Raw genomic sequence first — 17,616 nt, 5'->3', positions numbered from 1 at the left:
ATTAATATAATCCAGGTTGGGTTATAGTCCTCCTTATAGCAACACAACCATAAAATACACTTTTTATTTTGATTTTGTGGAGATAAGGCCCATAAATCATATCTGATCTTGGGCTGGGCTAGTCTTCTAATTTTTTTTTAAAGGAGCAAGCACAACTCCTTCTTTTTTTTTTTTTTTTTTTTTTTTGACAGGTAGATTATTTAGACAGTGAGAGAGAGAGATAGAAAGAAAGGTCTTCCTTCTGGTGGTTCACCCCCCAAATGGCCACTACGGCCTGTGCGCTGCACCAATCCGAAGCCAGGAGCCAGGTGCTTCCTCCTGGTCTCCCATGTGGGTGCAGGGCCCAAGGACTTGGGCTATCCTTCACTGCCCTCCCAGGCCGCAGAGAGCTGGACTGGAAGAGGAACAACAGGGACAGAACTGGCACCCCAACCAGGACTAGAACCCCGAGTGCCAGCGCCGCAGGCAGAGGATTAGCCTAGTGAGCTGCGGCGCCAGCCCATTCTAAGAGCTTTAAAAGCCAATGTATATGGACCGGCATTGTGGCATAGTAGGTAAAGCAGCAGCCTGCAATGCTGGCATCCCATATGTGCGCTGGTTCAAGTCCTGGTTGCTCCGCTTCTGCTCCTGCTCTCTGCTAACATTCCTGGGAGAGCAGCAGAAGATGGTCCAAGTGCTTGAGCCCCTGCACCCACAGGGAGACCCAGAAAAAGCTCCTGGATTCTGGCTTCAGACTGACCCAACTCCAGCCATTGCAGCCATTTAAGGGGTAAACCAGTGGATGGAAGGTCTCTCTCTCTGTCTCTCCTCTCTCTCTCTCTCTGTAACTCTGCCTCTCAAACAAATAAATAAATCTTAAAAAAAAACTTATAAAGTTATGGAAGTACATGGACTCCTTAAAAACTTATAAACATGAAAATGGAGCTCAATGTTTATCCCCTGAAGTTGGCAAATGCAAGCTCATGAATGGCTTTCTTCTGAGAAATATAATAGGCTAGCTAAAAGGACAAGTGAATGGGGCAGTGGAGACTCTGGGTGACCTGCTCTCTCAAAATTAATTGGGGGGGGGCAGCGCTGTGGTGTAGCGGGTAAGGCTGCTGCCTGCAGTGCCGGCATCCCATATGGGCATTAGATCGAGTCCTAGCTGCTCCACTTCCCATCCAGGAAGACCAGAAGGAAGCTCCTGGCTCCTGGCTTCAGGTCAACACAGCTCTGGCCGCTATGGTCAACTGGGGAGTGAACCAGCAGTTGGAAGACCTCTCTCTCTCTCTCTCTCTCACACATTCTCTCTCTCTCTCTCACATTCTCTCTCTCTCTCTCTCTCTCTCTCTCTCTCTCTGCCTCTCCTTCTCTCTGTATGTAACTGTGACTTTCAAATAAATAAATCTTTAAAAAAATAGTTGGGGAAGAGGATGTATGAGTTTTTTCCATGGGCCACATGTAAGGGAGCTGTCAGGAGGACTTCTTAGATCCTGTTTTCAGGGGATTTCTTGCAATGCCAACAGGGCTTCACCAGAAGGGGTCCTGAGGTCACTGCCAGTTTCCTCAGCAGCTGCAGAAGTGTGGGGAGCAACTGGGAGCAACTCGGACTAGACTAAGTTACTGGAATTAAGACTTATTCTGTGCATCTGCTCTCCCACAATATGGCGCTGGGAGAGGAGGAAACAGCTTCTACACAGCTACCTCCAGTTCAACCAATAAACAGCAGGACCTGCTCCTGATTGGAGGAGAGCAGCGTACTCCGCGTGTGGGTAGCAGAGTTGGGATTGGTGGAAGAGGACTATAAAGGAGGAGAGAGACAACATGCACCAGGAACATCTATCTGAAGGAACACCTGTGCAGCCCCCGAGAGAGCCGGCCGGTGGTGTGCCGCTCCCACGCGCAAGTGGGGAATGTGGCAGGGGGAACCGCCCTTCCACGGAGGTGGAAGGGTCGGTAGCCAACCCGGGAAGAACCAGCAGCAAACCCGGGGAGGGCCGAGCAGACAAAAGAACAGCGCAGGGTCCTGTGTCGTTCCTCCACGAAGACGGGGAGCGACATAATGGTGCCGTGACTCGGATAGGAAACCTATGCAGGGTTTAGTGTCGTTCCTCCACGAAGAGGGGGAGCGACACAGAAGAAGGGAGTGGGCAGTTCAGAAAGACACACCTTTGCTGAAGTCAAGGAGGGCAAGTGTCCCAAAAGGACAAACACTATGTGTTTTCCTTGATCTGTGCTAACTGATGGAATATCTAAAAGGTGACTTATACGAGTGAAATCAACACATTGAGATCTGATGATTGCTTGCAGCCCTTGTCTAGACTGATGAGCAACAATTTTTCTTCTTCATATTATTTGTTGAACTCTTTACTTAGTGTAGGGTTAATCTTATGAGTAAAAAGTAAACAGAAAACAGATCTTTGTAAAAATTCCGAGTGGGAATAGGAGAGGGAGGAGGAAGAACAGTGGGAGCGTGGGCAGGAGGGAGGGTAGGGTGGGAAGTATCACTATATTCCTGAGCCCGCAGTATATATGAAATGCATGAAACCTGTATACCTTAAATAACATTCATAAAAAGGAGGGGCAGTGAATTATTCCCAACAGTGGGAGTTAGAAGAGTCATTCTGAAGCAGAGGAAAATATTCCGGAATGAAAGAGAGTTGAGGCCAGTTTACACAGTGTCAGTCAAGGAACAGCACTCCTGTTCCACCAGCTCCTCTCCATGCCTATCAGAAGGCTGTTAGCAACAAAGAGAGGAGGAGCAAGGAAGGAAGCAACAATCCATGCACAACAGCTCCAGTCCTTCTTCTCACTTGCACAAGCCCTGGCTGGTGGCTGGGGGACCGGTGGAAGATTTAACTTCTAACCAGGTTTGCAATTGTGATTCTAATATGGTACTAAAAACTACAAATTTTAGATTCAAGACAGCTTTAAATAAGCATAAGCCAATTTTAAAAAAGAGTTGTGAGTAAACCAGAGTCATGATTAAGGCTTCTTTCAGAGGGCCTGGGGGCATTTTTCTCCACTGAATAAATTTTAAAGGAAACAAAGGAGACCAAAGTATAGAGTCCATGTGTTCAAGTAGCATGACTTTCAGCAAAAACAAAAACAAACAAACAAAACAAAAAACCAACAACAATCCTGAAACAGCTAATAATATCAGGTATGGTTTCACAAACTCAGAATTTCCTTCAATTGAATAATAACTGTTTTGCACATTGGATGATTATCATAAAAGTGAACTTGCAAATTAAAAGGGGTATAGATTTTAACTCCTGATTATACTTGGAAAAACAGTCATAAAGTATTTTTTAGGAAAGAGTCATTTAATAACAAGCCATTCAGACAGCAAGAAGAGTGGCCAGAGTGATATTCAGAAAATCACTATTTTGTGTTATAAACTGATGATCAAATAAATCAACACATTCTTGATATCTACTGCATGTGTTTGATTCTGATCATTTCCATTTCATGGGTAAAATGGAATATTCTAAAAGTTTAGAGGACCAAATATCAAACCAATTTTATTACAGGGAAATTGAATGAAATGAATTAAGATACAAAACAAATATTCTGAATAACATTGATTTGGAAATGTCTAAACTGTGTCAGTCTTAGAAATTTCCTTTCCATTTACAAGAGTGAAATGCCTGCCTGCAAAAAGACATTTTTGTAATCTTAATTGTAGTAATAACTGATTGAGAAGTCATTTGTATGTACAAGTATCCCATATGTTTATTTGCCCAATTACAATATAAGCATATATTCCATCTTCCTAATAATGCAGGAATCATGCTTTGAATTTACCTATAAATAAGTAAATTAAATACTGTTATATTTTTCTCACAAATGCTTGACTGTAGAAATATGAGTATAGGAGTACAAACTAAAACAGTTTTGTATACAACTGCTTTTTAAATAACAAGACCTATCTTAGAATTTGTGAAGTAACCATTCCATTCTGGCACATTTAGAGTTATTGTTGCTGTTACCAGCAATCATTTGTCAGATATAAAGGCATTTAAAAATATTTGCTATGAGAAACAATGCCAGATATGCTTTTTGTGACGCAATTCTGGACCAAAAATACCCATCTACCACCCTATATAGAACTGCACAGAACCGACGGTATTCCATTTCTGCTCATTTAATATCATCCCATTCTAAATGAATATGTTGCATTCTGGATTAATTGTCTACCTAATAACCACCTGACACTGAGGTTACCAATAAATTGGCTACAAAAATGAGCATTTCACATTTCCTACCTTCAAAGAGATTATTTGTTCATTCAACAAATATATGGATATTGGCTACAAAGTCACCTGAATTTCAACCAAGCTCCTCTCTGTATGAAGCTTATACAATGCAAAGGGAAGATAAATACTGGAAGAGTAAATTTAAACAACTGTTACAGAGAAACATAGGATGCTATCAGAACAGTCTGAACAGTCTGGAGCATTAGGTAATGCTTCTAACATCAGAAACAGAAGCTAAATTAAGGTAACTATGATAAAGCCAGGGGAATGAATTTAAGTACTAAATAAAATATTTTCAAAGTACAATGAACATAAGATAAAAGTGACTAGTTCTGATTGACAAATGACTAAAATAGGTGGAATTACAGAAGACTTCCCAAAATGGATGCCATTTTAATAAAAAATTAATGCTCTCTATTCTAAAGTACCCTAGCAACCACTAGAGACCCCCCCCCCAAATAATCACATGAACAACGTGTTACCTTGTAACTGATCAGGTGTAAGAATATTCTATCTTCCTCCAAACGTGACTTTCATTGTCTCCAAGGTGGCTGCTCTTGATCATACATGGCTTCTAGTTACCAGGAAAAAAGAGAAGCAAAAGGAATGCAAGTGAGTTATGTGAAGAAAATACTCAAGAAGAGGAGTGGGCATTTAGCCTAACAGTTAAGATGCCCACATCCCACATTGGAGTCACCTGGGTTTGTGTCCCAGCTCCAACTCCTCATTCTAGCTTCCTTTTAATGTACACCCAAGTGGGCAACAGTGATGGTCCAAGTAATTGGGTTCTTTTCACTTATATGAAAGTCCTGGATTTCATTGCCAGCTCCTAGCTTTGGCCCTGGCCATTGTGAACATTTGGGGAGTGAACCAGTAGATGGGAGTGTGCTCTTGCTTGTTTTTTCTCTCTCTCTCTTCCCACTCTCAAATAAATAAATAATTAAATACCTGTAATATGATCCACAAGACAGGTGTGACTACACCTGACTGCAAAGGTGGCAGGAAAATGTACTATCATCTTCATAGCCACATGTCCAGCTAGAACTCAGATATTCTGTTTTTAAGGTTATACATAGTACAGATTTTGGGGGTGCAGTATGATGTTCTTACATAGAAGCATTGCATAATGATCAAACCTGAGTGCTTAGCATATCCACCATTTTAAACATCTATCATTTCTTTGTGAGAAAACATTCAAACTTGCCTCTTCTAGTGCTTTGGAAGCATACATTATTGTTAACCATAGTTACCCTGCTGTGCAAAGAACATTAGAACTTATTCTACGTATATATCTGGAACTTTCTGCCATTTGAGAAGCTCCATTTTTTTTGTTTGTTTGAGAAGCAGATACAGGCAGAGGGAAACAGATACAAAAAGAGAGAGAACTCCTGCCTGTTGTTTCACTCCCCAAATGCTGAGAATGGCCAAGGATAGGCCAGTGTCAGAGTCAGGAGTCAGGATTTGGGCACTCAACCAAGGTCTCCCGTGTCACTGGCAAAGAATCAACTATCTGGTGATCACCAGCTGCCTCCCAGGATCTGCACTGCCATGAAGCTGGAATCAGGAACTGGAGCCAAGAAACAAAAACCCAGGCATTTTAATATGGAACATGCACATCTTAAATGGTAGGCCAAATGCCTATGCCAATGAGAATGACTGCAAGCAAATAAGCATTTCCCTTAAAGGGCAGATGTACCAAAAAGTGGAGCTTCCTTCTTTTTTTTTTAAACTTTTATTTAATGAATATAAATTTCCAAAGTACAGCTTATGGATTACAATGGCTTCCCCCGCATAACGTCCCTCCCACCCGCAACCCTCCCCTTTCCCGCTCCCTCTCCCCTTCCATTCATGTCAAGATTCATTTTCGTTTCTCTTTATATACAGAAGATCAGTTTAGCATACATTAAGTAAAGATTTCAACAGTTTTGGAGCTTCCTTCTATAGAAAACTAGGGAACTGGATATCGACACCTTTTCTGACTGAAAAGCTGCTAATGAAATTTTTGGGAGATAAAGATAGTAGAAGACTACCTAACAAAACATAATTTTTTACTGATCAAATAATTTTACTACCTAGAAACTACCTATAAATCTTATGAGAATATAGACATATCTATATTTACATATTGCTATACTTGTAATGTGAAAACAGATGCATTCGCAAAGTTCAACAATACAGGATTGGTTATATCTAATGATGAAATACAATGCAGAATTTGCAAACAGCAAAGTAGATCTGTGTGTAATAATGAAAAGGAAATGTAACCATGAAAAAATGCAGAGTGAATAAAACAAATACATAATAATATATATAGTAAGATTTATAATATGTAATACATGTATATATTATATTTATGTGATTTATGGGATAATTACATATTAAATATGAGTATAGATATACATCTATATATACATACCTATATTGACACATAAATACATCTCTGTACAGGACATTTGTTACTCCTGGGCAAAAGCAGGAGTAGGGGGGTCAAGGACTCCTTTTTGTGGTTTACATGGTTCTATATTAATGGGAAATATATTTTTACTCCTATAAATATTGGCAAAATAAACAGAGCAGGAAAGGTACCAGAAGGGTTAATTTGCTTTTATTTGTGTGTTATAAGTTCCCCATAGACACACCCATTTTACACATATCAAACCAAAACAAAATTACTTTTAATTGATCGTTAGACATAGGCAAAAGTCATTCAAAAGAAAATTGCAATTTCACTTGGTTAATTTATTCAACACATAGAAGAAAAAGTAATATAGCATTCAATTCACCAGATGAACAATACATAATCATGTTTCATTTGTTATTCTACCACTGAGTATAATAGAACCCTAATTAGAGTAATAATAGAGCTAAGTAGTGATTAACTTTTTTGAATGTAACAGTTTTCTATCACCTCAGTATTTAATGTCCTATAGCCCAAAGGCAAAATAAGAAATACATCAGTTATTTCGAAAACAAACTTAGACTAGTGCTTTTCTTAAGATGAAAATCATGTTGCAAAATCATTAGCAGTAAGACCAAAAGCAAAGGACATACACAGATTGAGAATATAGGCAGCTGGGGCTGGTGACTACATGAAATCTTCATCAATATCTCAAGCTTCTAGCTATGGATCTGAGAGATGTATATTTCTTGGATAATCAGGAAGTATACAGTTAGTTCAAAATCTCTAGGATTACTGACTTAAGCATGGCTTTGTTTCCATTTAGTTGCATGAACTTGGACTAGTAATTCAACTTATCTGTGTTTCAGCTCCATTATTTTTAAACTGGGTATAATAATAACTAATATGAACTATTAAAAGGAACTTATCACTTGTCTGACATGGAATACATTTTGATTAAAAGCAGTTTACGGCCGGCGCCGCTGCTCACTAGGCTAATCCTCCACCTTGCGGCGCCGGCACATCGGGTTCTAGTCCCGGTTGGGGCGCCGGATTCTGTCCTGGTTGCCCCTCTTCCAGGCCAGCTCTCTGCTGTGGCCAGGGAGTGCAGTGGAGGATGGCCCAAGTACTTGGGCCCTGCACCCCATGGGAGACCAGGATAAGCACCTGGCTCCTGCCACTGGATCAGCACGGTGCGACGGCCACGGCGGCCATTGGAGGGTGAACCAACGGCAAAGGAAGACCTTTCTCTCTGTCTCTCTCTCCCTTTCACTGTCCACTCTGCCTGTCAAAAAAATTTTAAAAAAATAAAAAAAAGCACTTTACAATAATGCTGGTAATGATATCTGCTGACCAGATTATGGAAAGATTCATATACTCTGTTTTTAAGATTAATTTACTTGTAAGGCAGAATTACAGACAGAGAAGGAGATACAGAGATGTTCACCTGCTGGATATGTGGGGAGTGAACCAGCAGGTGGTCAAAGCCATGTGCCAGGAATCCCATCTGGGTCTCCCATGTAGTTGCCAGGGGCCCCAATACTTGGACTATCTTCAGCTACTTTCCCAGGTACATTAGCAGGGAACTGGATAACACTGGCCCACCCATTCTGAAGACCTTCTGTTCCTATCTTCTCCTTTCCCTTCCTTCTCTCTTTTTAAATATTATTTTAACTTGTCCTCTATTTCTGGAAAAGAATATGTAATTGTACCTTTCTTCTGAGTATTATTTGCCAATAATACCCAGGTGCATTATTGTAAGCAGGTGTAAAAGTGCAGTGCGATATAACTTAGCGAAAAGCTAATTTTAGATAGTGGATTTGTGCTTCTCTCTCTGTGTGTGGATTCAGCAGAATCCTCACAGTCATCAACTGTGAGGAAGCAGCTAAGCAGTTGGAGAATGTGACCATGGAAGCCAGAAGACTCAATTTTCTAATACCTTGTATTCAAATTCATTTAAATTTGTGTTTTACTTATAGGTTTAAATTAGGAAAGAATAACTTTTACTTCATTAGAAGCAGATGTGAAAGCTATTTTGTAATAACAAAGCACAAAGTCTAAAGACTTTCTGGAGACTATCTGGAGAGTGAAATAAAGTAAATACATTTGGTACTATGTGGATTACATACTTTTATTAACTGATCTTTAATATCTTCATAACCTGTAAGTTTTTTACATACAGATATTTCTTCTGGGGCTGGAGCTAGGGTGTAGCAGGCTAAGCCTCTGCCTGGGGAGCCAGATTCCACAACCCTGGTTCTTGCCCTGGCTGTGCCTCTTCCGATCCAGCTCTCTGCTATGGCCTGGGAAAGAATTGGAGGTATGGCCCATGTGCTTGAGCCCCTGCACGCACGTGGGAGATCCAGAAGAAGCTCTTGGCTCCTGGCATTGGATCAGCTCATCTCTGCCTGCTGAGACCATCTGGGGAGTGCACCAGCGAATGGAAGACCTTTCTATCTCTCTCTCTCTCTATAAGTCTGCCTCCCAAGTAAATAAATAAAATTTTAAGAAGAATTCTTCCGTAAATAAGAAAAAAATTGTTAGTTGTAACCACTGCCAAATATCATTATTCTTTAGAAAATCATAAAAATTACTGCCAATTTCCCATTTATAATCATCAGAGAAAGAGAAAAGTTGAATTATATAATCTTAGAAAGGGTAGGTATGTCTTCCCCCCCAAAGGATATTTTGAATGATTCAGTACTTTTATTAATCTCCAAGGAAATTTGCTTGTCAATGGATAGTCTACAGGCTTAAGAAGAATAAAGAATTGAGGGAAAAAAGAAATGAGACTTTTGAAAAGAATGAAGGAAGTTTTCCAAAAATTTTCTTAAAAAGGTGTATTCTGAATATTGCTTCCCAGATCAGCATTCAGGGTGCGAGCATCACAGACCATGTCCTGGCCATTGTTGGTGGTCATTTTAGTGGGTGTCCACATGAGCTTATCTGGTGCCAGGTACCCTTGCAAGCACTTTTTCTCAGACACTGATGGGGGTGGTCAAATAATTATCTCCGCTTTAAAGATAAGGAAACTGAATGACAAGACTGTGACTTCTCCAAGGTCACACAAGGAAGTGTCGAAGCCAGAATACGATGAACTCAGTCTATCTGATTCTAGAACTTGGGCTATCACCCCTTATGCTGGAATCTTTCCTTGGGAAGAAGACTTAGGCAAGAGGCCTCCAGTCTTCGGGATCCATTTACTTCATTCAAAAACTGCAGTGAGTGGAGCACAATTAACTCCAAGCTGTTGTACTCCATGAGTCTGCGAAAACATGGGAGTGATCCAAGAACATAAAAATGATGAGCAGTTTGGAAAACACAGCTAATTATGAAAGATGAAAATAATTAGAATGATTGAGCCTTGGAGAAAACTAAGGATTTTTTTTCTAATAGAGTTCTAGTATACCTACAGAATAATAGTTGGAGTAGAATATGGTGCCCATGTTACTTCACTTCCCACAAAAGAGTTTTGTTTGTGCTTCAGCAAGAAAAAATATTGCCAGGGGCCAGTGCTGTGGTGCAGCAGATTAACACCCTGGCCTGAAGCGCTGGAATCCCATATGGGCACGAGTTTGAGTCCCAGCTGCTCCACTTCCAACCAGCTCTTTGCTGTGCCCTGGGAAAGTAGAAGATGGCCCAAGTCCTTGGGTCACTGTACCCATGTGGGAGACCCGGAAGAAGCTCCAGGCTCCTTGCTTTGGATCGGTGCAGCTCCGGCTGTTGCAGCCAACTGGGGAGTGAACCATCAGATGGAAGACCTCTCTCTCTCTCTGCCTCTCCTCTCTCTGTGTAACTCTGACTTTCAAATAAATAAACATTAAAAAAGAAAAAATATTGTTCTTGTGAGATTTTCAAATTTGCAATGGAATCCGTGTATCATCTTTTTCTTGGAAAGTTAGGAGAGTAGGAGGAAAATCCTGACTCTGCTATTTACTCTTCTTAAACTCTTAGCTGAGATGTTAAATTTCTTAGAGCCTAAATCTTCTCATCTGCATAACGGGAATAACAGTAGAGCATACTTATAATGCTGATGAGGAAACTAAATGAGTTAGACTTATGGAAGCACTTAGCATTCATACAGCAGCAACTTAATACTTAATGTGCTGCCAGAGTCATTATTATGATTACTGTTGCTACCATTTTTCCCTGGGGTCAATGACAAATCCTTTGATGTTGATTTTGCTCCTCTAATTTGCATATATTCAAGCTTGTCCAAATTTACACAGATCTGTTTTGTTAAAAACAAAGATGGGAAAATCATTTGACAATGTGAATTCACACTGGCCATCCATACTGAAACTTTTATCAGATATGATTATTAATAAAAATGACCTTGTTTGAATACCAGGTATTCTAATAGGAAGCCTGTGGAATCTTATTTTGTGATAAAGTTTTAGACCAAACACATATACATATTCACACAAATTTTACTGTATCCATTTAAGACAGAAACATAAGAAAGTATAGACAGCTTTTTCTTTTGACCTTTGAGTGAAGAATCAATGTTATATTTATTATAAAATTCCCATCCTGTGGACCAACGGTTGTACACAAACAAAAAACACAGAAAAGTGCACAGACATGTTTGTGTTCTTGACTTTCTCATTTACCCACTCACTCACCAAATCACCTAAGGAAAGATTTGGAAATTTCTGATTAGTAGCATGAACCGAGAGTTACATATATAACATTTTGACACATTTCACCTCTTCACTTATTTCTGTATTGTAGATTTCATAATATGTGGGCAGTGTTCCCTCCTATGTTAACCTCCTAGATAAAGATAAAATTTTAAATTACTTTTTCTATGTCACAGACACATAGGAAGATGAAACCCAGATGAAATCTGAAAAACAGATTTAATTTTCTTGAATAATACAAGTCCTTCTATTGCCCCTTGTGACTTTGGTTTTTGAAGGTTTGATCCAAGACTAACCCTCTTTGAGATGCAAAATGGTTGGTTTTGTTACTTGATCAAATATTTGGTTTTATTTATTTGCCTTTTAAGAAAATACCTGGGGGCTGGGTGGTGCTGTAGCACAGTGGGTTAATGCCCTGGCCTGAAGCACCAGCATCCCATATGGGCAACCGGTTCAAGACCCGGCTCCTCCACTTCCTGTCCAACTCTCTGCTATGGCCTGGGAAAGCAGTAGAAGATGGCCCAACTCCTTGGGCCCCTGCACCCATGTGGGAGACTCAGAAGAAGCTCCTGGTTCCTGGCTTCGGATCGGCACAGCTCCGGCCGTTGAGGCCATCTGGGGATTGAACCATCAGATGGAAGACCTCTCTCTCTCTCTCTCTCTCTCTCTCTCTCTGCCTCTCCTCTCTCTGTGTAACGCTGACTTTCAAATAAATAAATAAATCTTAAAAAAAAGAAAATACTTTGCTTTCAAAAATTGGACTAAAAGTGTATCCCACTTAAAATATAAGCTTGGTGAAGTCATGTTGATGAGCTATTTAAAGTACCTAGATTGGGGCCTGTGTTGTGGCACAGCGAATTAAAGCCCCAGCCTAAAGTGCCAGCATCCCATATGGGTACCAGTTCTACTCTGGGCTGCTCCTCTTCCGATCCAGCTCTCTGCTATGGCCTGGGAAAGCAGTGGAAGACGGCTCAAGGCCTTGGGACCCTGCATCTGCATGGGAGACCTGGGGGAAGCTCTTGGCTCCTGACTTCTTATCAGCTCAGCTCTGGCTATTGCAGCCATTTGGGGAGTTAACCAATGGATGAAAGATCTCCCTCTCTCTCTCCGCCTCTGCCTCTTTGTATCTCTTTCAAATAAATGAAAATAATCTAAAAAAATTTTTTTAAAGTACCTATATAAGTACTAGCACATAATAGGAACTCAGTCCTTACTTGCTGGATTAAAAAGTGAGGGCTTCTGGGACTGGTTCTGTGGCTTAATGGGTAAAGCCGCCACCGGTAGTGCTGGCATCTCATATGGATGCTGGTTCAAGTCCCAGCTGTTCCTCTTCTGATCCAGCTCTCTGCTATGGCCTGGGAAAGCAGTAGAAGATGGTCCAAGTCCTTGGGTCCCTGCATCCATGTGGGAGACCTGGAAGGAGCTCCTGGCTCCTGGCTTCAGATCGGTGCAGCTCTGGCCGTTGCGGCCTTCTGGAGAGTAAATCAGTGGATAGAAGATCTCTGCTGTTTTTCTCTCTCTGCCTCTGTGTCTCTGTAACTGTGCCTTTCAAATAAATAAATAATTTTTTTTTAAAGTGAGGACTTGGCTAATCCTCCACCTGTGGCACCAGCACCTGGGTTCTAGTCCCGGTTGGGGCGTCAGATTCTGTCCCAGTTGCTCCTCTTCCAGTCCAGCTCTCCACTGTGGCCCAGGAGTGCAGTGGAGGATGGCCCAGGTCCTTGAACCCTGCACTCGCATAGGAGACCAGGAGGAAGCACCTGGCTCTTGGCTTCGGATTGGTGCAGCACGCCAGCCGCAATGTGCCAGCTGTAGTGGCCACTTGGGGGGTGAACCAATGGAAAAAGGAAGACCTTTCTCTCTGTCTCTCTGTCTCTGTCTCTCTCTCTCTCTCTCTCTCTCTCTAACTTGCCTGTCAAAAAAAAATGAGGATTTCTGACCCTTGGCACTAATGGCATTTTTCAGATTACTCTTTGTTGGGGGAGGGGTCTTCTTCTGCACTGCAGGATGGTGAGCAGCATCTCTGGCTATACCCTCTAAATGCCAGCAGCACACTTCATCCTTCAAAGTTGTGACAGTCATAAACATCTGTAAACATTGCTGCATATCTGCTGTTGGAGGGAGGAGTGAAGTCATTCTCTCTCAAGAACTAGAACAACTGTAGGAAGTGAATGGATTGTCAAAGGAAACCCTCCTAGCAGTAAGTCTGTAAGTCCCTGGCTGAAATCAAAAGACTACCAAAAATGTTTGATTTAAATAAATATAAGTCACTACAATGGATCACTGATGCCCCGCCAAAGTCAACAAGATCATTGCATCATAGCAATAGATTTATTACAGTAAGAAGGACATCATCTTTCAAGATCTTGGAGTGAAAAAGAAGTGGTCACTGAGCTGCCATTAGTAATACTGTGGCAGTGTTTACATCATCTCTTCTGCCCCTCACAACCCAGTTTAGGGAACCCAATGTTATCTCCAAGTCTGAATGCAAAGGTTCTAACCCCAAAGTCTACAAAACATTTAACACTGCAAATGTGATATGGAACTCTGGGCTATTTTGGTAATGCAGCTGTTGAAAGCTCATACATTTCTGGAATGTGAAGAGGATCCTGTGACAATGAGCAATTGTTGTCTAAGCTATTACGCCGCCAATTGTCATCATTCTGGCTTACTTCACATGGTGTTTGGAGAACTGGAGAATTTTGGCACCATATTAGCGAAGAGGAATGTTGGGTGTGAAGAGAGACCTGGGGGAGTAGACTCAATAGTAACACTTTGTGCAAGTTCTCAATTCAAGTGATATGTAGGTAGATAATATTTTAAATAATCACTCGCCTTGTCTAAAGAGATACAAATAGATAAAATGACTTTGAGGAAGTTACTTAGCTTTTCTAAGCCTGGATGTCTTATCCGGAAAAGGGGAGACTGTGGTGATTGCTTAAATGATGTACATAAGGCACTTACAACAATGCCTGGTATGGAGCAGGGATTTGACTGATAGTAACTCTAACAGTAATTCTTATTATTAAACACCTGTAAGAAACATTATAATCCAAAATCTAGTGGACTGTGATGCACAGAATAAGGACACTGTCCTAGAATGCAAGGACAATGAGGTAACATTTTGGCTCAGCTACTTTGCTAGTTGTGTGAACTCTTGTTATTAATGAGCTTAGTTTATGTTGTGCTGTAATAGTAGAAGACATAGAATCCTGTTGCTACTGTCCAAAAACACATTCACTGCTCAGCTACCTCTCCATCAAGGCCCACCTGCAGCTCACTGTGGGTCATTCTGACACCAGGACTCAGGCTATCAGAACAGCCTCTATGGAAAAATTCTATTCATCAACAAAGAGGGAAAAAAGAAACATAACAAATCACATGGTGGGTCTTAAAACTTCTGCCCAGAAATGTACAAATTACCTCTACCCATAATTCATCGGTCGAGCAAATCAAATAACTACTCCTGAGTCCAAAATGGTAAGGATTTGTCTTAACGGAAGAGCAGTAAAGACGGCAGCAGGACAGTGCTACAGTCTGCTTCTGATGCGGCCCTCCGTCTTCATCCTAGCTTCTGTCCAAGTGCCAAGGGCTGACATGTTTACCGAACACTTGCAGAGATCATGAAGTGTGAGACTCTGCCCTCAGTATGTGATCTGCAAAATCTCACGGGGTTCTCAAAACAACCAGCCAAGTTGTCATTTTGCAGATTGCAATAAACTGAATGCCTGAAGTGCTTAAGCAACTTCCCCTTTAAGAGCATATACACAAAGTGCAGGACACACACTAAATATACCATCATGTTCGCTCTCCCCTGCTCCCACTTCACCCCTTGTGATTGTATAATGGTTTATTTTTGAAACAACCATTTCTAATTGTTTTATACTCTATCTGCATGTAGGAAGAGCAGTAGGAACAAAACTAGCTAACTGCAGATGGTGGAACTGGCTCTGAGGAGTTCCTACTTTGTACATTTCTAGTTTATCTCCAACAAAATCCATGGGCAGGGTAAAATCTACACTGGAGACTGTCTCTCTTACCAACTTTTGGCCTCCCAGACTTCAAACTATTACTTTCTACATTTTTCTCTCACTTCTAAATATTAAATTGACCCTCTCCCATGCACACACGCACACGCATACACACACACACTCAAATACACACAAACTCCAAACAATTTTGGCAAGTCTTTGTAGTAAACAGATGGACTATCTGTGTTGCCAGGAGACCAGTTCATACAGGGAATCCAGTCCAAAGGGAGTGAGAAGGAAGAGGACCTATCATCTAGTGAGTGTAGTGGATATGAGCGCCTCTCTCTCCCACCCACTTCCTTCTCCTTTTTTTTTTCTGACTCCTTTTTGAGTTCAGTTCTAGCTTCCTTGCTTGTTAGCATCCTTTCCAGGAGCCCTAATTATTCTCATCCATAAAATGGGAATAATAGCACTACTAATCCATGGGTGTTTTGAGAATATCTAATGAATATTTATTAAATGTTTACTTAGCAGTTTCTAACTCACGGAAAGCACTCAATTGTAACTATAGTTAGTAAGGTCAGCCCACAAACTCTGTGTGTGGGGGGAGATCATCTATGTATCACCTTTTACAAATTTCCAATCAAAGAATTTGTGTACCATTGAAGACAGGAATTGATTAATTTTATAGGAGGGCATTATTTGGGGGTCTGGAACTTACCCAAAGGATCTCAATAGAAACGCCTTGAATTTGAAAGGCAGTTGAGGGGCTGATGCTGTGGTGTAGCAGGTAAAAGCCACTGCCTGCATTGCTGGCATCCCATTTAGGCGCAGATTCCTAGTCCTGGCTGCTCCACTTCCAGTCCAGCTCTCTGCTATAGTCTGGGAAATCAATAGAAGATGTCCCAAGAGCTTGGGCCCCCGCACCCATGTGGGAGACCTGGAAGAAGCTCCTGGCTCCTGGTTTCAGATCAGTGCCGCTCCAGCCAGTGCAGCCAACTGGGGAGTGAACCAGCAGATGAAAGACCTCTCTCTACCTCTCCTTCTCTCTCTGTGTAGCTCTGACTTTCAAATACATAAATAAATCTTAAAAAAAAAAAAAAACAAGAAAGGTACTTGCATTCCATTGCCTGGTGTCCCTTTATGAGCTATTTTACTTTGGCTAATTCAACCTCAATAAATCTGTGTTCTTCTTTACAAGTGGGCACAATAACTTGCTCCTGACTTCACACAGAGACCAGGAATATCAGAAGCCCGACCTCAGGACCCATTAAAGATAAATATATTCCCCCTCTCCTGACCCTCACTAAGCCAGAATGGATGCACTTGCTAGGAAACTCACAGCACCTGTGCTCACCTTCAGATTTTTTTAATCAAGCCACACTGCAATTTCCTTTGTCCTAGGAAAAGAGGCAGTGCTTATTATTATTATTACTATTGTTATTATTATTTTGAGGTATCCCAGCAGCTGTCACTACATGGCCACGTGGAGAACCTGGCATTAAGGTTTGAGGGTGTGAATGAAGGAGCCAACAGTCTTTCTATGGTGTTCAGAAGTCAAACAGAATTCATGCACACGTGCCCCCTGTCAGGTGTGGGTGTTTTTCTCTTACCCAGGAGCCTCTTGTCTCACGTAGAAAACCGTCTTGCTAAGCTGGCCAACCCATTCTCCGCAACCGACATCCGGAAAGTTTATCCCGAGCTCCAGAACACCGGGCGCGGCGGCTAAGCCCGCACCAATGCCTGTGGGTTCTGCCTCACTCACCGCTCGCCCTGCCCTCTGGAGCGCGAAGCTGGCCAATGACAGCCTCTCACAGGCGGGGTGGGTTTCTCTCCTCCCCTGTTGCCTGTGCCGGAGCCCGGCGTTCGCCTCCCGCCCCGCGGCTGGCTCGCCTCGCCTCCTGGACGCGCAGCGTTCCCGGAGCGCACAGCCGGACGCAGCGTTCGCGAGCTGGCGCCGGGCCGCCGCTTCTCCCAAGTCCCTTGCCCTCGCTTGGTGGCTCCCAGGCCTTGCTCCGCCAGCTTTTTCCTGGAGGGGCTTGTGGCCCTGAGGACGGCGGAGTCCATCCAAGTTCATTCTCAGTGGGAACGCTCGGCTGAGACGCTCTAGGCAAAGGGCAAGCAATGGACCCCGTGAGTCAGGTAGGACAGAACTAGGCAGGATGGCTGGAGCGCTCGGGGGCCCTGGGGGTCCGGGGAGGCGCCCTAGCCCCCTCCTCACATTTTTGCTTTTCTCTCTCTTTGCTTCGTGTTAAGCTGGCCTCAGCGGGCACCTTCCGGGCACTGAAGGAGCCTCTTGCCTTTCTTCGAGCACTGGAATTGGTGAGTGGCGGTGTGCGGGTGGGGGACTGAGCCAGTTAAGGATC

General features: G+C 42.2%; 2 protein-coding genes across 15 annotated transcripts in view; one reads left to right on the top strand and one right to left on the bottom strand.

Moving 5' to 3' along the window:
* LOC138843963 (uncharacterized) overlaps positions 1–17,327 on the bottom strand; it is a 291,590-nt gene extending 274,263 nt beyond the window's left edge. For 11 of the 13 annotated variants that reach the window (XM_089305469.1, XM_089305474.1, XM_089305472.1 and 8 more), the window contains exons 1-2: positions 16,864–17,327; positions 4,721–4,812 (exon numbers count right to left, since the gene is read on the bottom strand). In XM_089305469.1, coding sequence (XP_089161595.1) covers positions 4,800–4,812; positions 16,864–17,327 — 477 coding nt within the window. In that variant the 3' untranslated portion in view covers positions 4,721–4,799. Of the gene's footprint in view, positions 1–4,720; positions 4,813–15,971; positions 16,321–16,863 lie in introns of those variants that run through there. The other 2 variants (XR_016214241.1, XR_016214240.1) reach the window with 2 other exon arrangements.
* Positions 17,105–17,616, top strand: part of SYNPR (synaptoporin) — a 358,350-nt gene continuing 357,838 nt past the window's right edge. For both annotated transcript variants that reach the window (XM_002713284.6, XM_089305467.1), the window contains exons 1-2: positions 17,105–17,392; positions 17,507–17,572. In XM_002713284.6, coding sequence (XP_002713330.1) covers positions 17,375–17,392; positions 17,507–17,572 — 84 coding nt within the window. In that variant the 5' untranslated portion in view covers positions 17,105–17,374. The remainder of the gene's footprint in view (positions 17,393–17,506; positions 17,573–17,616) is intronic.

Source organism: Oryctolagus cuniculus, chromosome 10 (genome assembly GCF_051225735.1).
Source record: "Oryctolagus cuniculus isolate XC-2025 breed Fujian yellow rabbit chromosome 10, ASM5122573v1, whole genome shotgun sequence".
Classification (NCBI taxonomy): Eukaryota; Metazoa; Chordata; class Mammalia; order Lagomorpha; family Leporidae; genus Oryctolagus; species Oryctolagus cuniculus.
Note: the sequence above shows the minus strand (reverse complement) of the source record. Positions and strands in the feature narration are given on the sequence as shown.